Here is a 24881-nt window from a genome sequence, read left to right as displayed (position 1 = left end):
CAACAAAGTTTGATTTGCGAAAGATTATGCCTTGTCATCTTCCATGCTAGCACCACTGCAAGGGTTAACACACGGAGTGAAACATGACACTGCTTGTTTACATGTCTGACGTGACATTAACCCTTCACCAGCAAGATGCGTACAGAACACCAGAAAGCTTCAAAAGGCTTTTCTAGTCTTTGTGCTTACATGTGTTTACGCGAGCGTTGTAATGATAATGCACGAAAACCCCCTTTCATGTCCTCGCAATGTCATATACAGGTACAACACCTGAACACAGCCACATGAAAACATCTACAAATGCTTTTCAATGTTCTTGCCATACACGTACGCAAGCTAGCGAAGACAAAACAACTGCACGACAGCATTGCAATCAGCATTTCCTTTATTCCCTCAATGGGCCTCCCCCTCTCTCAGCAGGCTTATGTACAGCTGTCAACTATTTACAATGCAATTTGAGTCCCCGCTTTGCTTTTGTAGCCGGCCGCAGCACACACGCCTGCTTGCCTGCTATCCGGAAAACTGCCTTACCACAGCAAAAAGCACCGGGAAGACATCAGCGCATGTGACACGGAGCATCGATAAAGCTGGTCCCGAAAAAAAAAATGTAATAGACTGCCCCTGCAAGCGGTCCACAAAAGTGCATCAGCTATGGAAAAACGAAAATAAAACAAAAACAAAAGCCACTCCGGAGTGTAGGAGTTGTCATTTCATGCGCCTGCCACATAAGCGCAAAAACAAAACGAGGAAGGCTTGATCCCGGTTTGCGATCGAAATGTTTTGCACCGAGGGGCTCATCAGTCCTTGCGTGTCGTGCCGTTCTGGAAGATGGGCTCCTCTTCGGGGCTACTCAGAAGTACGGGGGGCACAAACTTCTTGTCCTTCACGTAGTCCTCGAGACCCTGCGAAACAAATTCAGTAGCGATTCAGCAACAAGTACGATAGAGGTACATTGGCATTACCCTTTATTGCCTCTAATTACCTTCAGAGTTCACATTAAAATAATAATTTCATGGGTTTTGATTATGACGATGATTATGAAACACACCGTAGTGAAGGGCTCCAGAAATTTCAGCCATCTGGTGTTCTTTAGCATGCACTGACATCGCACAGTACATGGGCCTCTAGCATTTCGCCTCCATTGAAATTAGACTTTCAGGTCAACAGTCAAGCACCGTAACCACTGTACCACTGCGGGGCACTTCACAACTAACATTAAGCAACAGTGGCCAGCAATTAGCTAACGTTAGCTTGTGCTGGTATACATACCTGCCAAGTCTCCCGGATTACACGGGAGACTCCCGAATTTTGAACGTTTCTCCCGGTTGTACGGGTCATAGGAAAATCTCTCGGAAATCCAGTTTTGCCCTGCGCGTCCAGTGCTTTGTCTGGCCACATGAGCAAAGTTGTCTGGCCACGTAGTAGAAAGGATTCTTCTTTTTTTTTTTTAACGATGGTAAAAAGGTTCAACTCAGTTTCATTGCGCATGAAGTAGCTGTGCACTTTGCGCCGCAGTGCTGCCAACGCAAATTATGGCGCCAACACAAGCTCGTGATGCAGGTGGCTGTTGTTTGATGTCGTGACGCGAGGTGGGATGTTTCGCGTACAGATGTGCTACACGCAATTTAAAAATTGATCCTAAATGTGTTATAGGTTATATGAGCCCCTTATGGTCCCTTGCCAGACGAAATAACTGGTAAGCAAGCGACGACAGGCCTCACACGCGGAGCAATATTATCGCATGTGCTCTTTGCGCGACGGTGACGGCCAGGTCGTTTCATCTCTGCTTCAACGGTGTTCGTGCCTAGCGCTAGTGCGCTTTTACTCGCACGTGAAACAGATGATGCGTAAGCGATGTTATCGGTTTGGACTCTGTACAGATCAGTGGCGACCGCAAAAGCCCGCTGACAGTGTCCATATAGGGTCATTCCACGCCAAACGTCCCAAACATTGCGCTCGACCCTCTCCAATTGTATTGTAGAAAATTGTGGACGTCCATATCAGTGCACCATTTGCCTTCTAAAAGTATGTTTTGGAAAAAAAATTTTTCTTGTCTGTTACAGTGATTTGAATTTTGCCGTAAAGGGTGAAACATAGGTTGCGAAAAAATACTCTAAAAAATACAGTACTTTCCGGAACGCCTTAAATATCTGCTGTTTACTTGAAAAGGAATGGCACTATCTTCTTATCGCCCATTGACGACCACTACTTTGTCTCACGATATGCTTTGTGGCGAAGCAATGCTGCAATTCTGCGCCCATTTTGATTATTTTTTAAAGATTCTACGAATATTACAGACAAAATAGGACTATATCGCATGGCTGGATAGTTGGCAGTAAGCGTGTCAAAAAAGTATTGAAGTCGATGACCGAGTAGTTTCGAAGTGGAACGGGCGCAAACATTGAAAAATGTGTGAAATGCCCCACGTTCAGGCACATGTAGAGTGGTGATGCAGTCCAAGTAAAAATGCACGGTTGGTCCCGTTGGGAAGAGTAAACAAAGGAGATTTATTTATGAAAGTTTAATCAGAGTGTTTTTTGTTTGAGGCGAGAAACAAAAATTTATGTTGAGCGTTCGCGGCGTGCCTTCTCCCACATCCCACTTCCAGATCGCCCACATGCCTTCTCAGCACTCGCATTTGTACTAAGGCACAAATACTGAACAACGTACGTACCTCACCGTCGTACGAAATGAGTGCAGAAATCTCACAGGCAACTGGGTGTTCATACTTGAGATCTTCCTTTTGACTGCAATTATGAAGGAGATCGATATTCCATTAAGCAAAGGATCAACAACAAAAACAAGATGCAGTACATTCCTAATGGAAGAAAAGCTATTTTGTAGCATGCAGTTAGAGCTGATAAGCGATTAGTACTGAAAGCTGGCCATATTTATGAATACCCAAACAGACATTTTAATAAGGTCCAGAAATGTGGCTGGCTGTTGAAATTATACTGTGATTCATGAATAGTCAAAATATATGACCCCAGCTTGAGCGGATCTTTTTATTACAGTAGCACATATATACACATACCGTATTTACTGGAATCTAGGCCGGCCCCGATTCTAAGCCGACCCCCCCCCCCACTTCCGCACATCGTTTTTTCGAAAAAGACATCGCCTTAGATTCGAGTAAATACGGTATTGCTTTTTTAATCAAAAATTACATGTTAAAACCAGGATGAGTTGGTACACATTACCATAAGATGGCACCATTGAAAATTTCATTCTGAAGTTCCCAAGTACAGTGACTTTAGGCAGCCGACCTGACAATGCTTACTACTGTACTTGTAACTACTATGTCTGAAGTTGCATATTAGCGTAGCAGCAAGATAATGCAAATAACAGAAAAGAGCCTGCAGCTTTTCCTTGAAAATTAAGTGCATTGAAACTGAGGGCTTGAAAACTTGAGTGTGCTGGATGAATTTTCGTTTACGTGTCGCCTACATTGATCAAGTAAAATTGAGTATGGTGTACTGAGTCAAGTGACATCCTCAAGATAAGGAAAAAATATAGGAAAGTAACTGATTACAATTACAGTTACTTCACTGTAAAAAGCAACCAATTACACTTACAGCCTCAAGAATGTAATAGAAAAATTACTCTAGAGTAATAAAATTTCATACAACTTTTTTTTTTGTTACAGTAGTACATATATACACATATTGCTTTTGTTGCGCAATATCAAAAATTACATGTCAAAACCAGTGAAATGGAGGCGCACAGGCAACAAAATATTTTGAGCACCTCTGTCGCTTGTGTTGTGAAGATATGGTGTCTTAAACACGGTGGTCATAACATGTTTAGAGGTCCCACATATTGAATCCGGCACTGGCAGTACCCAAACACAGAGCCTTTTAGATTGGTGGCTGTTATTTAGAGGAAACCGTCACTGGGATGCGATGTTGTTTACCCCATAGGCTAACATTAGTACGCGCTCAAGTACTATTAAAGGGCCCCTGAACAACTTTTCCAAGTAATCATCGAATGACTTCTCTATCGGAGTTTACTGCCGCACGAATCGATAGCCGCAAAAATTTCTTGAATCCACCAAGGACGAGTGGAGTTACAGGGATTTGTTGCGCGCTTTAAGCACTTTCTCTTGTCCCAATGAGTGTGCTGGAAGCTACACATGGAGGGACGACACAGGGAAAAGATGCTGCTTCATGAAAGGTGATTGCTATTTCCTGGTATGATTCCTGCGCACACTACTGTTGCTGCTGTGCAAGTTTAGCACACTATAGAGAGCAGCGCCAAGAAGTGACGACGCCCCACGGCAAGCAGCACATCTGATCCAGTCTGAACCAGTAATGCCACTCCTGATTTATATCAGCTATCAGCCAATAGCAGCAATCTGCTGTTTGATGACATACAGCTGGTGCCCCGCCCACGGAAGTGAGTGAGCATGGGCCCTCTGTATAAGAGGGCACTTGAGAAAGCAGCAACTTCACGCTCTGCATGGAAACGCTACGTGCTTCGCACTACAAAATTTGGACGAACTGTTCACAACAATGTATGCCGTTAGTAGACTGTGTTTTAGCATAAATTGGTCTTTGTATTTAGTGTCCCTTTAATGGCTACGGATTAATACTGAGGTCGTTTGAATCTAGTCGGACAGTTTCTTTTAGAAGTTAAACTCCCAGGTCAGCTAAAATCCAAGAATTTCATTCAAAGCTGTCAGGCAACGCATACCTCGAAATTGGCGCTACCTTTAAAATTGGTTCAGAGTGCATATATCATGCGAGTTGACTGGATTCAAATCACAATTTGTAGCATCTGCGTTAAAGCAACCAGTAAGAAGGTTAACTGACAAAACTTTTGCTGATTAGTCAATTGCTCACCCAACGAATGCTTTGTATTAAAATTTAGTGCAGGCCCACTTAAGGCCCTTGCACCTTATATCTTTAAAAGTGGTGCTCACCAAGTCCACTTGAGGTATTTGCCACAGGCTCGTTTTCTTTTTCAATCGTGTTATCATAACAAAAGAAACAGTGGATAAAAAGTTGCAGAACAAATCAGATATGTGCAGGCACGTGAAACACAATCGCGCGCGCATTGGCAAGAAACTATCTCTACAAACAAACCCAGCCACCGTTTCCGCAAGTCATGCTCGCAAAGTGTCGAGTACCTTTTGTGGTCACCGTGTCCGCTCTCAGTTTCCTCCGCACTGTTGAAGAACATGGTGGCAACAGGTACGTGCAAGAAAGAACGCATGCGGTCTTCAACTATTGGGTGCAGCATGCCGCGTGAACGTGAACGCAGCATGCCAGGCAAGAGCAGCCAGACTGTCTATAACATCACACCCGACAAATGGTTGCGAGAAAAAGAAATGGCGTGCTTGCGTGGCAATTTGCTGTTTGTTAGTTAAATAAGGTTTTATGGTGCAAAAGCAACTGCACCGGCCACAAGGAGTTAAACCTTGCCGTTAAAGTTGACCGTTTGAAATATTTTATTTGTAAGGGAACATGTTATAGGAGTTAGGCTCAGTTAACGTTTTGTTTTCAGAGTATGTTAAAATGATGCACTGAACTGCAAATTCGGGAAAGAATGCTTTTCTCCTCCTCCGCGATGAAAAACTCTTATTCGCCAGTCTATTCGAAGCTGATTTGCACTTTCTGCTAGGTTTCAGCCAGCTCTCAGGAAATCTAGTGCGAATAAAAGACAAGGCGCGGTTCCCACTCTTCGCAAAGTGTTTATCACGGGCCTAGGCACACATCTTCAAAATTTAGAAGTTTCAACGTGTAGCAGCCATTTCAACGTTCATGGTAATCCATCAAGTTACGGGTTGCCATGCTTTTAACAGAGAAAAAAATTCCAAGTTTACCCGTAAACTCGCGTCCATTTTGAGCTTTCGTGGCTGGCCGTTGTACATTATCCCGTTCAACTTTTAGATTTTATATTAACTAATTATGTTACTCTTTACCCATTACTCTTTTTACCCAATAATCAAAACTGAGAATTCACTTTTGTCACATCACAATCCTACTCTGTTTCTGCAAGTTTTTGTGGCAAAAGTTAAAAAGCCGTAGTATAATTGAGTGAACCAAACTGGTACTGCATTTCACAAGAGAGGAACATGGCAGCATAAAGAAAGCCTTAAGGTACGAGAGAATTTTTTTGAGTCAATGACACTACAATTGGAAATCAAACACTTTTACTTTGAAGCACATTGCTTCAACTTTTGTATCAAGCGAGTTTGCAATGAGGCGAATTTATTGGTTTTGTAATAAACCTACATCAATGAGGCTCTTGAGATCAATGAGTGTTTACGAAACACACGAGCAACGGCTCAACAAAGGTGGTATAAACAATTGCCGCCATTTCTTTTTCTGCCCACTTACAGTTGTGTGGCTTGTAGCACTGGGCAAAAGGCAAAATATGTCAAAGATGGGTGCGAAAACAGAAAAACACATGATGCAGGCGTAAAACTTGGATGCACAAGCTTCTCGGCAATATCAGTTGGCTTGCTACTCTACGCAACTCTCTCGCATCGCGCACGAAATTTTAGAAAGCAGGATGCACAAACTACTTGGGAGCGGGTTGCGCAGCACAGGCAGGTGAATATACGCATATAAATAGGAGACATATCAATCGTTACATATAACCAGGTGTTCCAGCTAAGGCTCGATGTAACCCTTAAACCAGTTTACTCCAATTTCAAAGACGAGAGAGTGGCTTCTTTCTCGCCTTCACTACCCTTCCTGCAGGCACTATCTCCTCCTCGCCACTCATTTCTTCATAAAACATGTGGACAATGTCAGCACGAAGCATTCAGCCTACCAGGATTTCCCACTTTTCAGGTGCACGCTGTTACCTCCGCTTGCACAGTCAAAAACGCACAAGACGAAGTGAAACTAGTCGATTGCGCACAACAGTCGTGTGAGACAAGGCAGAGTGGATGGGCAAGTGCATGGCAAAGCGGGGTAGGGGACATTTCACAACTGATATTCCTCGTATATGGACCAATCGGGAGCTTATTTCCTCATGATGTCACGTGAACAAACTGCTGGCGTCACACCGAAAAGACGGAAACGCCAGGTAAGAATAACAAGCTAGTTCTTTGTATTTTCTAAAATTGTTTCGGGGCACTTTGAACATTGCGTAGTAGACAATTCTATTACTGTAAAAAGTAAATCTAGCTACATACATTTTTTTATTATTTCTTTTTTATGTAGCTGCTGTTGGTGAGAATTGAATCCACGTCTTCACGCTTGGCCCTCCAATGCCTTAGCCAGTAATCTACCTCATTGGGTTGCCACTGCGAAGAGAATTCTTGCCCAGTCAGAAACTCACCGCCACAAATAATGTGCTGCCAAAGAAAAAACAAAACAAAATAACCACTTTGTTTCTGGTGCATTGCTCTTTTTACGTTACTCGAGCCATAGCTGGAACACCGTCGTGCAAAACATGGAAATAAGATTTTGATGCGAGAGAACAAAAAAACTTGCAAATGTTGAAGATCGCACGATGCAAAAAGAAATAAAATTAACTGAAACTTATGCAGCCTTCAGGTATGCACTGACACACAAAATCAAGGCGGGACATGCATACACAGCTGGGTTGCAATCATCGAAAAGCACTTCGAGCAGTTTTCATCTGCTCCAAGTAGAGAGCTGTCAACTCAACTCTTTGTAGTATAATGGGAAATATATTGACTCACTGTATGATGCTTCTAGACACCTGTGTTGTTATACAGCGTGATATGGCACAAGACAAGACTTTGGTCAGAGCAACCTCCGGAAAAACCTGACAGTTCATATTCTTGAAGATATTGCTGTTATTGCAGTTAGCAGGGAACCTAGTGAACTATTTTGTAAGCACTGATTGATGCGCTGGAATGGGCAGTTCTTTATTGCTTCTGTAGCTGAAAACCCAGAGCTCCCTCATATGCTCTAGATGAACCTAGACTATGACTGTATTTCCCTCGTAAATAGAAGTTCACTTGTTGGCCGATTTAATTTAATGCCCCAATGAAACTGCTGCACACTGAAAGATGCTGTAACAGAGTGATTGGGGGTTCTCTTAACAGTTTCTCTAAACAGTCAGTCTAGTGCAGCCAAGACTCAGTCACAGTCGTGCAATTCTGTGCTCAGCAGCAAAGCACCAAAGGTATTATTGGTTGTTTATACCGTTTTCAACTCATCCTCACATGCTCGCAAGACCGAACTGTTTAGTGCACTATGTACACGAGCGCGCAACTTCACTGACCCACACTTACAACGTCACCAATTAGACCCCTCTGTTCCTCAGTAAGGCAAGTGACCTATGTGACCTATTAAATATTGTACGATACTGTTAAAAATTCCGCAGCCTTTCCCCTATTGGGAAAATGGGGGCAAGCGAAGCTTGAAGTGTGCATGCCTGACCTACTCGATTTCTTTCTTTCTTGCTCATTGTGCAATGCTCCCTCCTAACTGTTTCTTTCTTCCATGCCAGGAATCTGACCTTCATCCATATGCTTTGCAGCACAGCACTTCTCTTGTTACTGGCAGCAACAATGGCCATGTGTTCATATCCAGGCAACAATGAAATGTGGAAAATTGCAATGACAGTTCACCCAGATAAAAAATCAGACTGCCACATCAGAAACGGCTGATCGCCAACAAGCCCACTATCGAGAGCGCATCAGTTACTGGAAAACGGTGCATACAGATACGCATGTGACCGGTGCACCTTTGAAGGCCACATTTCTGTACGCTTGCCTGCGCTGGGTTTTTCGCGTATGACGCCAAAATCTCCTAGGTGTAAAAGATTCACTTAAAAAAGGCGACTTTGAAGCATATGAAGCTATGGCTCTTGCCAACACGCCCAAACTGACCAGGCTTACATGTGTGACCAAGCTTACAGTGTGTTATAGTTATGAAAATGCTGTCACAACAGAGAAAAACCAAATAATAATAACGAGAAAAACTAAACAGGGCATCCTGGCCACTGAACTTGCCTTGGGATTAGTGGAATGGGGCAGCCGTCCTCGTCGACGAGCTTGCCACCCGCACCGAGAATGTAGCGGTGGTGCAGGCTGTACAGAGCGTGGCGTGCGGTAGTCGGCGTGTCCTTGGTGGCCCCCTCGGCATTCTTGAGGGGAGAGAATTCGTCCTCTCGCAGGACCTCCCAGACGTAGAAGTTGCTATAGAGAGAAAGAAAGAAACCGTATTACATCGTTTACAACTGCTGTCGCCAGACTATTTGAAGTCAACGCAAACGATCTCAGTGGGTGGGCACACGATGACGTGGTAATGGTGCGAAGAATGAGATGTGGACACAGGAGGCAACATGTACATCCAAATATTGGCTTCAAAGAAAAGCATTCACTCAAAATAGGGCAAGAAATATATGCGCACAATTTCAAAGCAAATGCTCATGTCATACAGTCGTGGCTCTATCAAACTTCAGGAACCATTGCAAGCCAAATGAATGCCAGTGGTGAAATGTAGATGTCCTGACTGTCACCATTTTAATGCGAGAGCGTTAAGGAGCTCATTTCACAGCAATCCTGGCGTCAGTGTCAGCTTTGTCAGTGAGCAAAAAATCCCGATGGATGCAACTAATAAAAATCATGGGTCTGAGGCGGAATCGCATCTAGGCCTTCTCCATTGGAAGCAGGTGTTCCACCACAGAGCCATGCCAGTGCTTGGAACTGTTTTGGAAATAAACTTTATACAGGAGTCACGCTGAGTGGCAGAAGCCTAGAATAGGCATCACACCATGTCAACTGTGCAACGAGTGGGTGGTTTAAAGGCCCACCCATCACCAACAGCATCAACAACTTGCGGAGCTGCTCAGGTGCACATATTACCTTACAGACCCGTAGTGGGTACTTAGCCAATTCACAAAAGGATGAATTATGGCGTAGTGGGCACTTTGTGTAGTGGGACATGAACGAGGCCCAATTACACTGTTGCGTTCTACTCTTGAAAGTGAAGCTCAAGCCTTCTCCACATTTTTTATAACGTAATCGGTCTGATTACCCATCTTACATTATCCAAACCCAGGATAGGCTGGCACGTCTTCCTTTGAGCAACCTTCTTCTCAGGTTTCTGAGCCCTTCTGATCAGCCACTGTGCGGCGTGTGCAGTGTCTTCGCGAAGCTTCATCACAATTACGAGCTTCATCAGAATTGGAAAGAGACTAAAGATGGCTGCTGTCAATGTAGCTGTCTGTAAATCCGTCTGCAGTCAGTATTAGAACATGCCCAGTGATGTCTGTAAGCTAAGCAGGCCTAAGCGGCACAGATTCGAAACGTCGACTCACTCGGCGTATTCAAACACGTCGAAGACAAACATCTCCAGCTTGATGCCGTTGGGCTTGTCGGGCTTGACCAAGTTTCCGAGGTCGTTCACGAATGGAATCTTCTTCTTGGCCACATGGTACTTGAGACTCGTGCCCCTGTACCAGAACACCACAGAAGAAGAAAAATTGTATCACTGTGCAAAAGAAGAAAAAAAAATGTCTAAAATACAATTTTTCTTAGATGCATTTGTCCGGATAATCACACTCACAAGATGCATGTGCTCTTCACTGCACTTTGTCAAATCTGAACAGGTAAGACGGGAGAACAATACAGCGCTTGAATTTATCTTAATTTAACGCATGTAATATGCCAGTTATAAGTGGTACAATGCATTGTCTTAAAATTGACTAGACTTAGTGCATTTAAGCCCGTATAACAGTTTCCAACTTAAAAAATAATTGAAGTAGCAGCCATGAAGTGTGGCTTTGCGGCAGTGCAGATTTTTCCTAACTGGGTGGTTTCACGGCGTAGCATTACCACGCTGCAGTGAAACCACCTTTACAGGGGTCTATATGCGGTCAAATATACATATATTCGTTCATGTCGAATACCTCGAAATTTCGAATAATTTAAATTCGTGTCGAAGCCAACTCGAATACTGTAATATTCGTTCGAATATTTGAAGCACTCGAATATTCGCCCATCCCCAAGTTTATCCTTGGGAACATGAAAACTTTATGTTAGCACTTTAGACAGACCTCACTTTTCTCTAAATGGTCAAACAGGTATTGTTGCACTCAATCATCCTTAGGAAGAATGAAGCGATTTGAAAAATACAGTATTACACAAAGCTACACAAACACCAAGACTATTGTCAGCTACTTTTCAGTATTGCGGCAATGTGGCATGTACAGTAAGAAATGTTGCCGATATTAGCATGCCACCTTCCTTTAAGGTTACAGCGACAGTGCTGTCTGTTGCAAAACAGCTACGTAACCATTCAACAAATAAATATCTAAAAAAGCATCCGTCTTCATAACAATACTTGCATGTTCTCTGCCAGCACTAGCCAAACCATGATTTGTCTGTGTGTGTGTGTAAGAGTCAAGCATTTTGCAATGAATAATGCTGCTACATCTTTCTTTTTTTGCAAGTGACCGTGTCTCAGTGTGATATCACTGTTATCAAGTTGTTATCAAGCCATTATCAAGCAGTTATCAAGTTGTCACTTGGTGCAAGACACCTTGCCATGACCCAAATTTCTTTAATGTTGCTGATTCTACGGTGAAAGCTGTCCTACCACCACATAGTATATACGTCATGAATGAGTTCCGTATTGCGGAATGAGTGCGATTCTTCGATGAAGGGTGAAACAACTACAGACAAAGAGCTAACAGAATCAATGGTATTAGATTGGACAAGGGGCACTGTGTTCACCGCTATCGCGATTTGAGCGTCACTGGTCCTTGCAGGCACAGTCTCTTCTGCTAAAGAGTTTACTTATATGCTTACGCGGACACCCGCTTGAGGAAGTCGAGGGTGAAGAAGTGATTGCAGATGGACCCCGCGTTGAAGGTGAGCCGGCCGTCGGGGTTTCGACGCTGAGCCGTGCGCAGGGACACTTCACTGTACTCGACCACCTGGAAGTGGCCCTTGACACGACAGACAACCCCGACTGCTTCTGTGGGGAACGCCTTCTCCACCACCTACGGACAAGAGAAGACACACCGGCTGAAGACGCGTCGTGCTGTGATCTGAACCCCCACCCAGCGTCCATGGGCATGCAGGTGAGACTTCTCCAGACTGTAGGAGAGTCAATCCCTCAAGTTCTTGCACTAAAAAGTGTACAAAGTTAATTGCATTTCTTTTTCCGTTCTAGCAAATGATTGAACATTATATTTAGATATCAGAAAATTTGCTGCACATTGCTTTATAGTTAAAAAAAAAAAAAAGAGGTTTACACTAGCCGTATAAAGCTTAAGGAACAGCAAAGCTGGTTGAGTCTGCTTTCTTGCCGCGTCTGCCTCGCGCTCTGCCCGAGCATAGTCCGGGTCCGCTTGTCGGTGCCGCTTTGTAGCCGTTTCATGGGCCACGTAGGTGGGATCCAATCGCCGTTGACAGTTACACTCTCGATTTGCAGCACACCAAGACTCGCGGTAAACGGCTTCTTTGGCTGTGCGCACCTCAGCGCACCTACACTTATAGGAGCTATGACATATACATGGTTGTTAAGTGACAGTGCTGACGTCAAACCTGCTGTGACGCGGCTATACTGGCTACGACACGGCTATGCATGGGACATACGCGGTTATGCTACGTCACGCCGGCCATGCGCGGCTATGCTACGTCACACCAGCTGCAGCGCGGCTACGCTGATGTCACACCAGCAGTGGCGGAGTTCAGCGTGGCGGCTGCGCGGACTGTCTCCGTCGGTCGGCGTGGCTTGGTGGTGGCTGCTCCTCAGCGCATGCGCGGCTAGGCAAGGAAAAACCCAGCTGATGCGCAGCTGTGGCTTGGTAGTTGCTAGGCAACGGCGCGGGGGGTTTTTTGCGGCCAGACAACCGTTTTACCTCAAGCTTTAACAGTTTCACTGTTAATAACAAAAACAGAGCTTTAAGGATTGATAGACAAGATATCTAGTTGCTGATGAGCTTAGTACCAAGTGATAAGTTTCATCCACTCTCTTGTATCTGATACATGGGTTATGATACATGATACATGGGGGGATACATACCTGCAGAATTCCTCACAATGGCATAACTAAATATGAGGAATTTACAGGACCTGATACCTAGGTACATGAAGCAGACAAGTAGAGAACTTGGAAAAGCTTTGCTTGACAGGTCACAATGATTATAGTAGATGTTTACTGACCGTGCTGTCCAGACTGTTAGACACAACCAAACTGCGAGCATCTGAAAATCGCGATTATTGGCGACTCTGCATCAAATGCATGATAGTATACTCTGCTTGAAATGTGACCCAACAACAAGAAGCAAGAAAGCTTTCCATGAATTTCATCACCAAATGGTACGCAACAGACCCAGGGCTACAGTTTCAACAGTGAAACCACGAAGTTTTTTAGTTAAAGAAGGTTATTCTGCATTAGAAGCATACAAAGTGGCAATAGCCAAGACAATATACATGCAATGAAGCAATCCGCAATGGATTGTTTCTCGTTAGAATGGACCAAGACGTACCTTCGCTGCGCAATCGGCACCGTTGGTGACGCAGTAGCCGACAAACACATGGGGTCGGCCATCTTGACGAGAATGTTGTCTACGCAGTAGACGTGAATGTAGCTGACGCCCCTCCGCTCCATGTCGGCCAGGATACCCTTTCTCTGCAGGACACTGTAGAGGCCACCGTTGCCGTCTGGGGACATTGACACCTGACCAGAGAGAATGTATTCAGCATCTTGGCAAAGTTAAAATCACTTACATACAATACACCCCATATGCACAGAGCCTTTTTACCTCCAGCGTTATTTTTGAAAAGAACATTCTAACTTACCGCTTTTTTTTTCTCCGATCTACATGAAATTATAGCACAGAAAAAAAACAAAAATACACTTGAAACAATGTTTTTATAGTGCACAACACAGACGGAAAACTACAATAATCCTTGAGGTTTTACGTCCCACAGCCAAGATATGATTACGAGAGGCGCTGGAGTGGAGGGGCCCAGAAATTTCAACCACCTGGGGTTCTTTAACCTGCACCTAAATCTAAGCACATGGTCCTCTAGCATTTTGCCTTCATCGAAATGTGGCCGGGATTCAATCCTGCGACCTTCGGGTCAGCAGTCAAGCACCATAACCAATAGACCACCGCGGAGGGTCACAGAGGAAAAACGAAGTAGATAAGAAAAAAAAACTAATGCTAAACTAGCACTAAACTAATGCAGCAAGTAGGAATGGGATAGAATACACACACCCAAGGACATGCACAACAGCAGCAAATGATTGTTTCCGAGCCGCAAGCACTAAAACGCTAAACCGAGCGGGACTGCAATTAATTACTAACCTTGTATGGCGTCTCCAGGATTATCTTTCCATCGAACGTGAAAGCGGGCATCATGTTCTGCTCAAACACAACCAGGCTATCCTCCTGAAGGCCAAAGAAGTCGTGCTTTGCGAAGAACTCGAGCGTGGGCTCCTTGGTGTGCTCGCTCGTCATGATGTACCTGAAGACCGAAGACCAGCGTTTACCAGTGAGTACGCAGTGCCGTAATGGACAAGCATGACACAGGAAGCTTGCTTGTATGTTTGCATCATCGGACTTACTAACAGTTTCGACTAGATGGATGACATCTAGACTATTAATTGATCCAATTAGCACGTCACACAGGAACAGTATTCTTAATATACGATATGTTCCCTAGCATTTTTAGTATAAATTAAACACCCCTTCACTGTCTTAGAGCGACAAACATATATGTATGCAAAACAAAACGGTTCCTCGCCAACTTAAACTCTTTTTTATTCCACGCTGCATGCAACTTGCTGTAACAATTCTGTTCTGGCCAAAATAAAACTGTATCTATAAATAAATACATTATACCCTATCACTTTAAAGTGAACAAGCACTTCCCTTAGCCCTAATGTTCAGAAATGTTCCTTAACTTTAAGCGATGAGTTGACACAAATGCATGACTTGATGGTAATGCCAGATTTAAACGCAATACCCAGTGTGAATGTAATGCCCGACAAGAATATAATGCCGGCTGTGGTGGCCAACGAACACATGAAGGAATTTGCAATGAGTGTCTTGGGCATGTTCGTGTCGGGCGTTATCTTGATCTAGACTTTACCAAGCCAAGTTGTGGCTTCGAGTTAAAGGGAATATTACAGTCAAACAATGAATTGGTTTAGGTTGATCAATTCTGCTCTGAGAACTCTTATGTCGTTAATTTCACCATCATAGGTTTATTAATAGACAAGAAAATCAAGGCCAAAGTTTCATTTCTAAATTTCGTGCCAAAATCGTTGCACATGTCACGCATCTCAGTGTAGTTTTTGTATTTTGGCGAAATTGGCTCAACTAAATTTCCTCAAACTTGGTGTGTTAAGTCTATGGCCCCCTCAGAGGACAATGTACTTCATTTTGACTGGTTAGGAATTACGTACGGCCTAGGAGGTGCCGTCAAAAATCTATGATGTAGTGACGTTTGGTGCAGGAATTTCGAAGTGGTGTTGCCACCTGTGTTTTCTTTTTGGGCGCTTTCTTTTTTACCGAGTCTCTTCTCATGGCGAGTGTGGCGATTTACAATTGTGAAAGAGTAATTTACTAATAAGAGGCAAATCGTTTTTCTCTTTAGTGTCCCTTTCAGACACATTTCTGAATGTGGGGGGTAAGTGTGTTAACATCTTCGGGAAAATGTGCAGTACGGCACGGACGAAGGACAAGAAACGCACAACACGAGCGCTTACAACACGAGTTTCTTGTCCTTCGTCCGTGCCGCGCTGCACATTTTCCCGAAGATGTTAGTACACCAACTCGCCCAGATCGCCGTATTAGTTGGGTAAGTGTGTCACATCCTCGCCACAAGCGTACGAGATGCCACTCAATCGTGTCATGGTACCCACCAGGGAATGTTCCCCCGCTTGCCGGTGAGCTCCTGTGCCAGCTGCGCGAGGCGACAGAGCCGCTCCCCTTGCAGCTGGTAGAGCGTCTTGTGTGAAGGCAGGCCCACGTCGTACATGCCCTTGGGGTAATGAACGCCCAGGCGGGTGCCCTGACCGCCGGCCAACAGCAGTGCGGCCACCTTGCCCTCGGACACCAGCTCCAAGCCTGGCAAGAAAGAGAAAGGGAAGGATGTGGGCTAGTTGGTTCGGATTCATTATAATGTTAAAATTAATGTTAAAGGGGTCATGAACCACTTTTCCAAGTAATCACCAAATGACCTCAGTATCAGAGCTACTTGCCTCGTGAATCGATTCTCACAAAAGAATATCTTGAATTCATTAAGAACGAGCAGTTACGGGGATTTGTCATGCACTGAAATTACTTTCTCTCTTCTCTCATCCCAACGAGCACACTGGAAGCTAAGCAGGGAGATACAGCACATGGGAAAGAAGTTACGTCAGCATGCGTCACGACGTTGAGCGCCTGTGATGAAACGCGATCGCTCTCTCCCGTTGTTATTTTTGTGCGCATGTGTGGCTTACTGTGTAACGTTAGCAGACTATGGAGTACGGCATCGGCACGTAGCAGCACCTCGTGGCAAGGAGCGCATCTGATCCTAACGCCACACTTGATTTATGTCGACTATTGGCCAATGGCATGCTATCCGCTGTTAGACATCAAGCAGTGGGCACCGAAAGCTCCTAAGCAAATGAGGACGGGCCTCTGTATGAAAAGAGGGCGCCTGAGAAAATGGCATCCCCACACTCTGCTTGTAAGCTCTCCTCGCTGCAGACAACTGCAAGATTTGGCTGAGATGTTTATAGCGGTGTCTGCCATGCGCAGGATGTGTTTTCTCACCAAGGCCGAGGGGTGGTTCATGACCCCTATTTAAAGTCTGGGGTGTTGCATGCCAAAACCACAATACGATTATGAAGCATCCAACAGCGGGAGGATTCTGGATTAATTTCGACCGACTAAGGTTCCTTAGCATGCACCTGAATCTAACAACACAGATGCTTTCGCATTTCATTGATAAAAGCACCATTAAGGAATAGTAGAACCCAGCGAATGCTACTGTATATCCACTAAATAATTATGGAAAAATTTTGTACAAACTACCTTTTACATGGTGCTTGCTCAAAAGCACAATTTCAGTGCCAAATAAAGCCTAAAATGAGCAGTACTTAACAGAAAATTCACTAAAGCGACAATGTAGGTAAAAATGTAGAGTACGCTTGACGGGTAACAAGTGTCGCAATCTTTACAACGCCGCGACTCTGACCATGCACTTGCCAACACCCACCTTTGTTGCGGTATGCCTCGAGTTTCTCAGGCGAACACCGAGAGACCGAACCATGCCGGTCAGCAGGAATGGGTTCCAGGAGGTCGTCCAAGCTTTCGACGTCACCCGATCCCGCATCGGTCGCCTGCTTGAACGCCGACGACGTCCTCGCAAAGTCGATGTACCTGTGTAGTGTACAGTTCCGTGATGCTATTTTGTGACACACCAACCCAAGACACCAATAATAATTGTTGGGGTTCTATGTCCAAAACTGCGATATGATTTTGAGGGACGCCACCAGCAGAGGGCTCCGCAAATTCCGACAATCTTGTGTTCTTCAACGTGCGCTCAAGTCTAAGAACACAGGCCTCTATAGCATTTCACCTCCATTGAAATGTGGCCACCATGACCGGGATTCGATCCCGCGACCTTCGAATTGGCAGTCAAGCACTATAAACAATAGACTGCCGCGAATCCAGGGGACCAAATGAAGGCTTTCGTCTAGAACAAAACAACTTGAGAGAGCACAGATCAATTACAGAAATCTAGTGCTTGCGAAGAGTGTTGTCAAGAGCAAGAGCTCCTGGGACTAATATCAGCACTTATACTCAACGGTCTTTTTAGCATAACCATCTTAAAGCTAATATTAGTACTTGAGAGAGTAATAATGTTGAACACTCCTGCATTTCCCATAATATCCAAGAACTTTATACTAACCCATTTATACAATGCCACTTACAATGCTGTATCTCAGTTTGGGAAAACACACATTCCATGCAGACATTGTGTGCACACATTTATAATATCAATTCTTGAATATCGGCAATTTATATAGCTACCTATTCAGGGGCGTAGCCAGGGGGGGGTTGGGGGTTTCAACACACATTACAGGCAAACATTGTGTGCACACATTTATAATATCAATTCTCGAATATCAGCAATTTATATAGCTACCTATTCAGGGGCGTAGCCAGAGGGGGGAGGGGGAGTTTTGCTTGCGTATATATACACGCGCACATACAAACTCGTGCACAAACATACATAAAGTATGGTTGAACCCCCCCCCCGAAAAAAATTTCTGGCTACGCCCCTGACCTATTGCATGCAACAGTAACTTACAGTTCTGTAAGCATACTGCCACTATGTTATGTGCTCCAGCTCCAATTGGCTTTACTGATATTTCGCGCACTAGGCCATGAAGCCTCTCTAGACAATTAACATTTGTCGTCTTAGGAACAGCAAGATATTTCAATTCAACAGCAATTTCTTACTTCCTTGAATAAACACTAATTATAAAAGGTTTACTGCTCATTTAATTGCTCATTAATATTAAGTACCACAATGAATTACCGCCCATGTTAAGGTCTGCTGCACTACATTAACATACAAGAGATACGTAAAAAATATTTGCTAACCTGACTGCTGGCTACAGATTCATCACAACTAATATATGATGTAACCAGATTTGTTTAACAGCTTTCAATATTTCTATATCTGCCAATGTTTCACTTTTTGTTCCCTAACAATTTATCTTTATTTCTGCATTCTACTTACCTTCTTAGGAATTTAAGGATTTGCTACGTAGCATAGATGTCACTCGTTTGTATTCCATAGGTACTTCACATATTGTATTTACTTGTTACATTAACCTCGCCTACATTGATGTCACTGCCACATTGCTAATAATGTGTTACTGTACCCACAGTGGTAGCCTAGGGGCTAAAGTGCTGCAACGCTTAGCTCGAAGATGTGGGTTCGATTCCAGGCTGCTGTGGCCACACTTCAATAGGGGCAAAATGCAAGAACATGCATGTACTTAGATTCAGGTGCACATTTAAAGAAACCCAGGTGGTCAAAATTGACCTGAACTTTCCAACTCATAATTACATCAAATTTTTGGTAATCAACACTTCAATATTTTTTGTTAATTACTATATTGTTAAATAGTCGTAGGAAGTACACCTGATGGATTGTAACTCTGGCACCTCCTTCCGTACTAATGGTGAACGAATTAAATAAAGAATACCGAACAAATAAAAAGCCGTTCATGCGACGAAGTGTAAAACTGATTGGTTTCTGCATTATAAGCAACCCTGAAAGCAACGTGCCCCTATCACAATTGAAACAACAGGCAGGCTCCTAAAAGCGTGCCTGTACAACTCGCGTGAAACAGATGCGGCATTCCCACAGCAGCATGCACACAGCTGTTGCTACAGTGGTTAACGAAAGATAAAAATAAAGAACCGGAACAGCCTACCCGGGCAAAGCTGCTCCTCCGGTAGCAAGCACACAATGAAAGCCTAATCGCGCAGTCTAGTCTTGCTTCAGGAAAACCAGGCTTCGTGAATGCTCCCATTCGATGTGCTTTCAATTCTCTAACAGCTATTCGTAATACAAGCCTAATGTGTTAAATATACCAAAAGAGTTACGTGAAATGCCCCAGTTAATAAAGTTGTGGATGAAAACAGGAGCTAATGAAAAGCCGCATAACCTGCAAAGCCTACGCAGGTGAACATGAATAATTTTTTAACTCCGAAATAAGTGCATAAGTTGCAAGAGTGCTTTACAAGTCATTTCAAGTTAATGAAACCTGCCTTGAAGAAGACTAGTCCACTTGTGACATTGGCTCCAGCGACGTTCCTGTTCAACGATTTCCCATCGCTTCAGCTGAATGAGAATCATGATTTGACAACATAAACACCCGAGTGACCTTTAAACTGAACTGAGGCTTCACTATGGAACACATCAGCTGCAGTGCCATCACAATACAGACAAAAGAAGGCGTACAAAGAAACACACATGGCACTGTGTGTTTTCTGATTTGTCTGTGTGTTGTGAGTGCCCAGCAGCTATGGTGTTCTTGATTAATTGAAGCCCACATCGCCACACTCATATACTGTGGGTACAATGGCTGACTTGCACAAATTGAAGTTCTTTGAAACCGCAGGTGAGAGAATTGTGCTTGTCGACAAACATATCACAGTTCACAAAATATCAGAATAACTAAGACGCACGTTGGGGTAGGACATAGGAAAGCAATATCTTGTGCCATATGGTTCATTTAATTGTTTCAAATGTTTACAAATGATCGGTATGTGCAAACAGGTGTTTAACCCATATGTGGAAAATCCCCTAGATGGGATGCATCACTGGGAAACGAGGAGTTATGAAACCTCAAAGACTACTCATCTGTGTGCTGTACATCTCGTCGACACTCTTCCCTGAAAAGGCAGAGCACGCTGCCTCCTTTCCTGTGGTGCAGCAAACAGCTAATGACTACATTCTAACATCTCTTGGTACTGCGCCCACCTCACAAACAGACTTCAATTCATTTAGGTTCTAATCACTACGCTGAAGCTGAAAATTTGACGATGTATTCCTGAATATCTCACGTGCCCACACTCTGGAATGGGGTACGAGGGATACTTATGACCAAATTCAGCAGTCGCATTTACTTGCGTGCAGCCACTACCAGATAACTTCAGCTTGTGCTAGATAATGTCGTCGAGAGATGGCTAAATGATTGTTCGTATTGGCTAGCGCTGGCTAGCTTTTGGAAAGCATTGGCTAGTGTTGCTACGTAACTGTCAGTGTTTGCAAAATTATGCAATTATTGATTTTTTTGTTCAATCCTTAATGTATTATATAATACATATAGCATTATTATGAAATAATTCTTGATTCCACCATCGCATGTACTAAGCTATCCTTGCCTTTAATATTTTTTATTGCCCCTCCCACTTGAGCCAGCCAAGTTGGCCTGCATTTTCAGATAATCCAGCACCTCCACCACTCTGAGAGACGTCAGCAGAATCGTGGTCTCGACGCCTTTTATTCGGCAGAGCCGCCTGACCAACACTCAGAAAAAAGATGGCGCTCACAGTGACGATGATTATATACAGCTGAAGAGTACGGAGGATGAATGTTGTGAATACTGTGCTCACAGAATAAGTAAATGTCGGGTACTGTTGGCTAATGCAGGTCATCTGCCATTATGAGCGCAACATTGCATTCATTCAATATCAATCGAGTGATTGAGCTGCCTAACAAAATTCTTTTGGTGCTCATTCTTACCGTCATGACAGAAGACATGCTCATGCATTCACCTCAAATCGGTCATCAGCTGGCATCTCTGTTCCTCGGTGAGCTGCGGCCAAAACCTGAGCAGGTGCTCCTGGCCGTGAGCGCTCAACGATGCCTGCACCTCCTCGTACTCAGCATTGGTGTATCTGAAAGGAAACGCGACAGGCATAAGCAATCACTGCTGCAGGGGTGAAAGCAACAGTTTTGAGTGCTGCCACTAGAAGAGATTGCACCCTGGCGGCGATAAGAAAGCAGCCTCGCGACACAACCACCACACTCGCCAGCTCTCTTTATCGCCGAGGAATCTGTTCGTGCAGTTTCGCGAGACATTCGAGAGATTGGTTCACATGCTCCTTCTCTCATTCGCGCTACATTACGACAAGTGGCACTCTCCTTTTCAGCTTAATTGGGCAACCCTCACAAGGCAGGATGTGCATTCGTAGATAAAAGTTTTTATCAACAACACCTTCCGGTGAGTGTTCCGCGAGAAATCTCGCATACTTTCAGAAGTTGCACAACTGTCAGGCTCGCATGGGATCTGCTGAAATCTGCAATGTGTGCAAGCCTTCAGGAATAGAAAACCAATCTATGGAACAGAAGCTATCTATGTAGCTTTGAACAATGGAGTTTCGAAATACTAAGTACACTAGACTCTCAGTAGACGGAAATCTCTTAAACGGAATCGCTGCTTAAATTGAACAACTGTCTCTGATACGATTGATTTCGTACTTGAATTCTGCACCCCTCCTTCATCTCTCAGTAAATGGACCTCCTGTTCAATGGAACACATCTTCCTGGTCCCTTCAGGTTCCATTTAATGAGAGTCTACTGTATTGAACTATGCAGTTTTGAACTACACAGTCTTGAACTAGTAGTACGAAGTGAACAATAAAATCATCAGTATTGCTTTTGTCACATTCAAATACAGTTGGGAAGACGCAGTTTCTTGTTACACAGAATTTGCTTCGCGTCATAAATATTTGCCCAGACCCTATCTGAACATAATTCAGTCATTATGGGTTTTCGGTGCTATTCAGTCTATTGGTTGATTTCAGTCTCAGAGCAAATGCCTTAAAGGGGCCGACAACTGGCTAGAACGCGTAATTAAATCCTGGTAGAAATGAAAAAACTGTGAAATATAGTGACAGATTCCAGCATCTTTTTCGCGTTGTGAGTAGGATTTATATTTTTAAATCGTCTTTAAAAGTAACAAAAAAAAACAGCATGTCACGCAGCCTAGCGGAAGAGCCTTGAAGCTAGATTATGAAGACGGTCACTACGCTGCACAAATTCACGTAGTCTAGTGCTGTCATGCGTGCCATAATTAGTCCTGAAAATTAGAGTATGTATATTGTTATCTATCCCCACTCATTCTGTGCTGCTTACAAGGTAAGAGGAGTTGCATGGTGAGAAGCGGCGCTGTCTTTGCGGCAGCCAATGGAGCATGTTGAGCCACAGTGCACGTGCGCGGAGTGCACGTATGCGCAGTAAACTGCCGCGCTCAAACATGAACTGCTCTCGCACTCACTGTTTACAGCATGCGCTGTCACGTGTGCATACTCTTTCATGTTCGCCACACATAGAAAAATTCTGATTACAAATGTTTTACACCGTTTTCCACATTACCATTCACTGATTAGACCCTCTGACCAGTAAGCTTTCGTGCGCTAAAGAAAATAGGTACCATAAAAATTGGTTGTCAGTCCCTTCAAAGGCACAAAGTTTTCTTCAAATTAAATGAGTCCCTTCGTAGCTGTGTTCTGCTACGATAAGATGTGCAGTTTTTCTCTGCATATATTTATACAGCAATCCTTGCAGTCAGCTGAATATGTCGTTCGGGTAACGTGTGTCCACGGGAATGGACATCTGCACAAGCTTCCAATGTCGTTTCTTGTCAGAAGTGTGCAATTTGCTATTGCTCAAATTCACGTTTTAATCAGCATTCTCACCCTTGTGTTGCATTATTTCTTTTTATCTATACTCATGTGTGTTTCGTGCCTCAGAATTACAAACACAAGTGCTTAATTCTAGTTCTTGGAGTAAGTCAAAGTGACATGCCTGAACAGCAGTGCAATTTCAACAACACGTGAAGTTTCACAGGCTTGTACCAAAAAGAGTCCCATCACAGATGTCTATGAAGTACGATCAGGCATTGGCATTAAAGTAGGCAATAAATTGGTATCAATCGTTAATCAGCACTCTGCAATCAACTAAGCCGACACTGTTAGCAAGAAGGTTGAAACATTTCTTACTCTACACTTGTCATACAGCCCTGCTTATGAAGCAAGAGAAATTGGGATAGTCATAAAGTAGGTTAATGAGTTTAATTAGGTCAGTGCACAAACTTTCGAAGACCGCAGCACATTAGCAGCTTTCGTGTGTCAGTTTTGTAGGATCACTAATGTGACAGTACTGGGTGTAAGTCTGCACACGACCGGTACACAGTGTCAAGCGACAATCATAATGAATGCGTGCAATACTCCAAAGCACACATAAAGTGCGAAATCTTAAAAGCCGTACTAAATTGTTTCCAGGCTGACATACATGAATAAGCTAGCAGCTATTACAGTTTTTACATGTTTAAAATTGTGTTTACAGTTACAATCACCTAACAAAAAATACTGAAGGGAATGATCGCCTCAATTCGTTGAAGCTGAAGCAATAGCGCACAGGAATGCCTGCATGGCAACGCCTTTTTTTTGTTCTTTTTTTTGTTACTACGTATTTGCACGTAGCAACATTATGTGTCCGTAGGATATCCAAATTCCTATCTGGCCAAGTCAACAGTTTTTTTTTTCTCTCTCTCTCTCTCTAACTGAGGCAATTATAGCTGTGCATTTAGTCCACAACGAATAAGGAGCGAATATGGAGCGCCAAGTGAAGAAGGAATAGCTCCATAAACGGAAACGAAAGTGGGGGGGGGGGGGGAGACGTCGCGTTCAACACTGTGCTTATCGATCATGCGTTATTGGCTCGCGCATCGATCGAAAGCGTCAGAAGCAAGCGCCCACAACGTTAACGTCCACGTGTACTCTACAACTCCCGGACGCGCTTCCGCTACGCAGAACACGCCCACACACATCAACACGTCCGCGCGCAGCTGCCGCCGACGACGATCGCGAAAAAAGCAAAACGTACGGTTTAGGCGTCCGCCAGTCGTCATCGTCCACATCGACGGTCTTCGAGGCGGTCAACACCCGCTCGAAGCGACGTCCACGCACCACGTACAGGCTCATGGGTCCGTTGCTCCCTCGATCTATTCACAAACGAACCACGATCGCCACCACGAGCGCGCCGCACAGCAAAAACACTCCCACTATCGTTCCAAGTAGCACAAGTGAGCGCGCGGTTTCGTTCACTTCTTTCGCGATTACACCGGGGTCAGGCCACGAACAGTACGTACATACAGTACAAGTGGAGATTCGAAGATTACGCCAGTAGACCCAACGCGAGACGAGCACTTCACGAAAGTGAGCGCGGAGTTGTTTCGAGAGGGCGTCGCCTTACCGCCGCCGCCGCCGCTTGCGATTCCTTTATCGCGATCGAGGAGGCGCACAGCGCGCGTGCCTTTAACGTTAACGCGCGGGGGCCGACGTAATAAAGCCAGCGTGGCGTAGTCTTTTGTTTTTAGTTTGCAAGGGAAGCACGCGCGTTTTGT

General features: G+C 44.2%; 1 protein-coding gene across 1 annotated transcript; it reads right to left on the bottom strand.

The window, feature by feature from the left end:
- Window positions 1-367: 367 nt before the first annotated feature.
- Window positions 368-24708, bottom strand: LOC119405141 (UDP-N-acetylhexosamine pyrophosphorylase-like). Its single transcript, XM_037671939.2, is given in 13 exon segments — window positions 368-902; window positions 2675-2747; window positions 5129-5167; window positions 8942-9127; window positions 10252-10386; window positions 11744-11937; window positions 13432-13479; window positions 13482-13622; window positions 14257-14416; window positions 15819-16023; window positions 17162-17325; window positions 21247-21369; window positions 24362-24708. Coding segments are annotated over 13 exon segments (1671 nt in total). The 5' UTR covers window positions 24460-24708; the 3' UTR covers window positions 368-797.
- Window positions 24709-24881: the final 173 nt, after the last annotated feature.

The sequence above is a fragment of the Rhipicephalus sanguineus genome, chromosome 9 (assembly GCF_013339695.2).
Source record: "Rhipicephalus sanguineus isolate Rsan-2018 chromosome 9, BIME_Rsan_1.4, whole genome shotgun sequence".
Lineage (NCBI taxonomy): Eukaryota > Metazoa > Arthropoda > Arachnida > Ixodida > Ixodidae > Rhipicephalus > Rhipicephalus sanguineus.
Note: the sequence above shows the minus strand (reverse complement) of the source record. Positions and strands in the feature narration are given on the sequence as shown.